Here is a 7,612-nt window from a genome sequence, read left to right on the forward strand (position 1 = left end):
GCCCCCCCCCCCCCCCCCAAACTCCTCCCACACAAATGTTAGTGTATCGGTGTGGTACCCATTCAAATTGTTAGTGTATTGATATGGTATCCGATCCAATAAGAGTATATATCAGCATGGTATCCGATTCAGTAACAATATATACTAGCGTGATACCTAATTCAAGAATAATATGTATAGACATGACAAACTGATATAATAAATCAAACACACAACATAATTATAATCACAATGAACAAAAATCACACTTGTACACTCAAGTAAACACATTCATTAAATTCGATTGACAACATTTTTCATTTCACTCTCTGTGATCCTTAGAACATTGTATTTTGTTATATTTACTTTTTTTAATAACAAATCAAATATTCAAATCGCTAGTAAATAGACCTAAAAAGTGTTAGATTAAGACGTGTGTTTTTAACCTCATATAATTCAACGGTTCCATTTTTAGGGTAAACAATTGTGTGATATATACGTATTAGTGGAGTTATTAGTTGTTATGCCATAATTGAAAAGGCTTTCACGATGATGAAGTTGATTAAGACTAATATGTAGAATTGAATGGATGATGAATTTTTTGTGTTGATCTTAGCTTATATAGAAAAAAAATATACATAATATACTATTTATGATAAAATTATTATAAAGACATTTTAAAAAGTTAAAATTTGTTTAGGAAATTTTGTCTATTATCAACACCATTTATGAAAATTTGTACATACACACGTGACTACGTGAGGCGTGTTTTTATTTGTTCTTTGAGATATTATTACAGTACTTCCGTGGGTAAAAAATAGTTGATAATTAATCAAGAAAACGAAAAGAGTTTCTGAATTTTTAATTGATTCTCTTATCAGTAGGTTTTTTTTTTTTTTGGAAAAAATATTTTTAGTCATGTCTACGTGGCATCTCTTCAAAAAGACAGATGGCAGATGAATCAAAGGACAAACCATTGGCTGAGTGTAGTTGTTCAGAACACCGCCATGGGCTGGGAGAGTCGGCTGTCTTTATTGGAGATATGAAGGGCTATTTAGTAATTTCAGCAGAGGATTACAACAGTGTGGCAGATCACGTAATAAAAGAGAAAGAAGAAGGGCAAAATGCAAGTAGACTCCGTCCAAATGAGTTTTAAGCAAGTTGATGATCCACTTGCAGAAGCCTGCGTAAGCAATGTGCTAAACATCTCCCTTTATTTTTAGGAGTTATTCTCCGAGACAAAGTAAGTATTGTACATATATATTCCTTTCTTAATTTCTTGATGGTATATATGTTATCTCTCTAATCTCTTTTTTTTTTTTTTCCCAAAGAGAAGAGGCTTAGAGGAGAAAAAAAAAAGGATGCCTTCTTCCCTTCAACTGCATCGAATTAATCCGAACACCGCCACACTAGCGGTTAACAACTTCCACAAACAACCGCAATTATCTCAGGCTACAACATGGTTCAGTCCGGTTTCCATTTCTGTCCCTGACAACGTATTGCATTACCACACCCACGTTGTGGGTCCCAACCAGTGCTGCTCCGCGGTGCTGCAGTCTATTTCCGCCCCAATCGACACTGTCTGGTCCCTCGTCCGCCGATTCGATAACCCACAAGCATACAAACACTTTCTCAAGAGCTGCCACGTCATCGTCGGTGACGGTGACGTCGGTACACTTAGGGAAGTTCTGGTTGTATCGGGACTTCCGGCGGGTTCCAGTACGGAGAGGCTGGAGATTTTGGATGACGAGAAACACGTGTTGAGTTTTAGCGTTGTGGGAGGAGATCATCGGCTAAATAATTACCGATCGGTGACGACGCTGCACCGGGCGGCGGAAGAAGGATCGACGGTGGTGGTAGAATCGTATGAAGTAGATGTTCCACAAGGGAATACCAAGGAAGAAACGTGTGTATTTGTGGATACAATTGTGCGGTGCAATTTGCAGTCGCTGGCTCAAATCGCACAGAACAAGGCTAAAACGTCAAAGAGTAATAAATTAACTATGAATCATGATTAATTAATTATTCTGTTTTGTACATTTCTGGATCTTTTTTAACTTAGTTGTTACTTGTTATGAATGATGGATAGAGAGTACTTTTTGTTAAGTATTGTAGATCATGATGAAGACCCGACCCACAACTGAAAATTGGTAGATTTCGTGGACTGTGGAATTGTTTAAACGTGTTACTATGATATTTCTATACCTACCAATCACTTTGTCACCATCACATAAATTCTTCTCAATATACAAAGTATTAACACTTCCACCCGTATTAGTTACTAGTTTAACAGTCAAAAATATTTTTCTTTCATCCTAATTTTCTCAGTTTGTTAATTATTGTGAAAAATACTTTCTCAAATTGTTAATTATGGTAACTTATGTACTATATTTTTTTTTATATAGTTTTAAATATGTAAATTTTATATTCGAACTTACACTAAACATCAGTTAGTTTGAACTTTCTATTTTTTGAATTGAAGTCAATTAAATTGAAATAGAGTATTAGGGAGTATTTATTTCTTCCTTTCTTCTTCTCTTTACTTGTTTGGTTAAGAAGGGTTCAAATTAGCGGCCTCCTAATAAGTTGGTAGCTTTTGTACCAAGATTGGACCATTGTGCCATTTTTACACATTTCCAAGTGTGGTGATTACCAATTCTAATAAAAGCAATTGTTCTAGGTTTTGGATTTCCTTTTGTGACTTATTGTATTACTTGAAATAATACATTAAAATATCAAAATACAAGGAGTCACCAATATAGTTGAGATTGATATCCAGTAATTAAGTAGTACTGTTCTTCCCCTCATCTTTGCATTAATTAAGTTTGAAACATTTTATACTATGAGGTTGAAATTGGAATTTGGGCATTACTATTTCTCTGCGGTAATTTTTTTCCTTTTCCCTTGACGGTTGAATGTGGCAAATTCGTGGTGCTCACTTCCTCTAGACCTCAAATTAGGAAACAATTTTGATATTTGAAATGTGAAATCTTGCATTAATATTATAAAAAAAATAAGATTAACCCTCTGAATGTCCACAAAGCATTACTAAGTAGAAAAAGAATTAGAATATTCCAGTACATATCCACTTCCGTGGCAAATCGGGGAACTGGACAAAATCTTGTTAGCAGTGCCGCTCCAGAATAGATTTTGAAGTGCACAATTCGAATTTAGTTGGACTCCAATGGAGGCTCCGGAGGAAAACAAAAGTTATTTAGCACAATTAATGAACTTATGTCTATTTTTTAATTCCAAATTGTCTAGTTAAAAGCTTTAATATCCCCCAACAATTATTATAGTGAAAGGGTTTCACCAATTGTGAGTAAATTATTTTATTATAATAATCGATGATAAATAAAGTAGATGGCTTTTGAACAATGAATCTGCTGGCGAAATGGAAACTAACAATTTAAATACTCTAGTGTTCTTTTTATAATAGAAATAATGGTATCGTTAGCTAGGGGTTTAAATTTCCGTTTTAGGGCATGTTCGAGAAAAGTTGAACTAGTTCATTTGTTGACCAAAGATATTGAAATAAAGATAAAATAAAATATGGATTATTCTTATATTAAAAAATAAATAAAATAGTACTAATATTGGTCGTCGTGATCGAAGAATCAAACAAGTTGATATTTATAACCAAGTTGGTGTTCAAACAAAAGGCAACTTGTGGTTTTGCTTTTCCTAATTTTCTCTTGGGATTAGGAAGAAGGCAAGTTGGTTTGCAAGTGGGCACGGAGGGCTTTATTCAATACTCCATTAATATATGTTTCCCTATACATAGTATGGTACGTTGTAACTTGTAAGTACTAGTTGTTTTTTATTTGTTTGATTTATTATTTTTAGTTTATCTAAACAATTGTTTTTTTCTAATAATTATTTAATTATAATTTTTTATATGATATGTTTAGTATAATGTTAAAAACTATTTAAATATATTTTTAATTTAAAATTATAAAAAATTAAAATTAATTTTCAAATTTTATAAAATGGATAAAATACTTACTCCCTCAATTCATTTTTACTTGTCACTGTTTGACTTGACATACCAATTAAGAAAACAATTATTGATATAGGTATTTTATCAAACTATATCTATTTAATGTTGCTTAGTACTTCCTACGTCCAATAAAAATTGTCCAATTCAGAAAATTAAGAGATAGAGCAATTTATCTTTTGTGTCTATTTTAACTTTGTTATTAAATACTATTTATCATCTAACACACTTTTCAAATCATTAAATTTAATAAAGTCAAAGGATAATATAGTAATATTACTCCTATTATTTATTGTATCTTAAGGAGTCTCAAATCAATAGTGGACAGAGTATTAGGTCTTGAAATGATTTGAAGAATAAGTATTTAATGTTGAAGGTTAAATATGAAAAAATAATTGTTTTTTCTTGATAGGTAAAGTGACAAATAAAAATAAAAATTTATTTTAGAAATAAGTGACGAGTAAAAATGAACTAATGGAGTATTTAAATAAAGGTTTCAAATGTTGTTGATACTATTCGGCCCCTGTACATCACGAGAAGTCAGTTTCTACACCTGACTCTGATGCTTTAATTTGCCCTTCGCTTTTAGTCTTCGTTAAATAAATTAAATTCAACTTAGGGGGCGTTTGCTAATTGATTAGTACACTGTCAAGTAGCTTTGTGATAATATCAAATAATTTTTGGATTAAATTTTGGTGTCATTTAACTATTTATTTGGTTGATAAGTTTGACATAATTTATCTCGAAATCAAGTAATTAGTATTGAAATAAGTTATTTCTCTCCTTAAGTGGAATAATAATATCGGGATTAATTTATTATGAAATAAAATAGCTTGAAATGATAAAAGTATCCCCTTAAATTCTTTTTATACCATACTTTTTATATCCATGTGTATTCATATTATTGTAATACCATGTATAACATTCATAATCTTCACTACTGTTTATTTTTATGACAATTCATATTTTTCCATTAAAAAATTACATGATATAATATAATTTTTATTTTTGAATTTATTTGACTAATTTTTATAGTTATATATTTTGATTTCTCTAATACTGAATTATATATTTTAAACTATATATTCTTTTAATCACTTGAAAGCTTGTATTTTATATATCAACTAAAACAAAAATAATTTTAATATTTTACAATTTAAGAGTGATATGTGTTTAAATGAAGTAACATAAATAATAAATCTTCTTTTACTTTAACAAACTTAAGATGAAAGTTTATTTTTAAGTAAAATAAGATGATAGTTTTATTTTAAACACACGGTATAATTAAGGAAATTCACACACACAAATATTTTAGCTAAAAAAGATGAAAAATTTATTTTAAGAATGAATAACTAAGGCTTGCCGAAAAAATTTGAAAACTAAATATATATAAAGTGAAGGTTAGTTACTTGGCGCAAATTATTAGTTTCGTCCGCAAACTATTGATAGCCTTAAAAACACGTCTCTACTTGGCTAATTAAACTTAGATACATCCCGATATGGCAACATGACATAGCAAGTGGTCTCAAACTCTTGTAGGAGCATGAAACTCTTAATAAAAGATCAAGAGAAGTGTTGAAAAAACACCCTTAACCTTGGCGAAAATTTAGGGGTGTGTTTTCACTCATGTTACAAGATCGAGGTGTATTTAAGTTAAGTTAATCAAATAAAGGTGTGTTTTTAAAGCTATTAATAGTTCGAGAATGAAACTAATAATTCACGTCGATTTAGGGATGTTTTCAATATTTCTCTCTAAAATAATGTATTGATTTTCTCATAACATATAAATAAATTCGTTATGTGAATTCTAAATTACAAACCAAACAACATATTAATTGAGTTAAATATTATATATAATAAAAAAACATTACAAAATAAAATATTATTTATACAAAATTTAATACATAAATAACATAATCCTAACCAACTATCAAACCACCCCAAGTGTTTTCACCCATTTTTGTGTTACTCAAGCTGCTTCCTTCTCTTCTGTTCATGGCCGCTTGCAGCACAGAACCTATTCCTAATATTAAAATGGTTTATATTGATTTTATACCCTTTTTAAGAAAATGTATATCTTATAATTTTTCACTCTAAATTTAATTATTATTACTTCTATTTAGTTATTTAATACTAATAATACAAAAAAACTCTCACAATTTCCTAAAATAGACAAAAAGAAATCCATTTTTTAAAATATAGAGTCCAACTAAAATGTAACGGGGGAGTATAATACATATTCACTAGTTTTAGCTTTAATGGTATACATACATGTGTTAAAAATTATAGTATGTATTACATAAAATACTTTTTCGGTCTCAATTTCAGTGTTTTTTATAAAAAAAACTATTTATCTCAAAAAGAGTTTGTATTTCTTAATTAATAAGTTTTCAATTTCAATATTCGACATGATTAGGGATGTTCGTGGTTCGATTTGGATTGATTATTGATTAAAAGCAAAATCAAATCAATTTAGTCGGTTTTTAAAATTTCTAAAACCAAACCAAACCAAACGAAAAATAACTGTCGATTTGGTTAAGTTTTTCTGGTTTATTCCGTTTGAAAGTAATAATTTTTTTGAGGACGTTTATATCTCGATAGACACAAGCACCTAGTACATGAACAATCCACAGAAAAGTAATTGTCGGTTCAATTAAGCAATTAAGCAATACTAGAGTTATTATTACACGAACAAAGTGATTCAATTAAGAGAAAGTGTGACTATTTTATGTGAAATAGGTAGGTAAAGACTAAAATGAATTTTGATACACAAGCACCTAGTACATGAACAATCCACAGAAAAGTAATTGTCGGTTCAATTAAGCAATTAAGCAATACTAGAGTTATTATTACACGAACAAAGTGATTCAATTAAGAGAAAGTGTGACTATTTTATGTGAAATAGGGTAGGTAAAGACTAAAATGAATTTTGATGGACTTGGACTTAGGATTGTTGTAGTTGGGCTAAAGTGTTGGGCTTGAGAAAATGGTAAAGTTAAAAACTTAAGTTAATTAAAATTTAACAAAATATTTATATTTGATTTATGAATAATATATAAATAATTATAAAATTTATTTATCTAATTTATTGATTCGGTTTGGTTATTTTTGCGGTAGTTTTTTTAGTAAAACCAAAACCAAACCAAATAGTATCGATTTTCAAAATTTAAAACCAAATCAAACCAAATATCAATTTTTTTAATCGGTTTGGTTTAAATTGCGATTCGGTTTGATTTTTTAACCATAACCATGAACAATCCTAGACATGATATATTTAAAACCACAAAATTTGAAGGACAACAGACATCTTTAATATAAGATCACAAAATTTAAAAATTCTTATTTATCATTTCTTAATTTTGTGTCCAATAAAAGTAACACTTAAATTAAGGTGGAGGAAGTAATAGGTTCCGAATTCAGTCATGTTCAAATGAATTATAGTAGGAATTCGAATTTGAACTAGTATGGAACAAATTTTGATACCAACTATTTATTATTTATTTATTATGCATTTCCAATGAACCATCCTCCTAAGATTTTCATTAGGTTGTAGATATAAAGTATGGGGGGTTTGACTTAACCGTAATATTTAAGCAAAAGGAAATTATAATAACTAGGGGGGGGGGGGGGGAACTG

General features: G+C 29.6%; 1 protein-coding gene across 1 annotated transcript; it reads left to right on the forward strand.

Moving 5' to 3' along the window:
- The first annotated feature begins 1,126 nt into the window (after positions 1–1,126).
- On the forward strand, positions 1,127–2,244 carry LOC102580526 (abscisic acid receptor PYL4-like). Its single transcript, XM_006353360.2, has 2 exons — positions 1,127–1,222; positions 1,311–2,244. Exon 2 carries the CDS (start codon positions 1,341–1,343, stop codon positions 1,995–1,997), a length of 657 nt encoding a protein of 218 aa, XP_006353422.1. The 5' UTR covers positions 1,127–1,222; positions 1,311–1,340; the 3' UTR covers positions 1,998–2,244.
- Positions 2,245–7,612: the final 5,368 nt, after the last annotated feature.

This window comes from Solanum tuberosum, unplaced genomic scaffold (assembly GCF_000226075.1).
Source record: "Solanum tuberosum cultivar DM 1-3 516 R44 unplaced genomic scaffold, SolTub_3.0 scf00156, whole genome shotgun sequence".
NCBI classification, from domain to species: Eukaryota; Viridiplantae; Streptophyta; class Magnoliopsida; order Solanales; family Solanaceae; genus Solanum; species Solanum tuberosum.

Excerpts from the sequence above, each read along its gene's own strand:
- LOC102580526 (XM_006353360.2), top strand. The coding sequence starts at position 1,341 with ATGCCTTCTTCCCTTCAACTGCATCGAATTAATCCGAACACCGCCACA.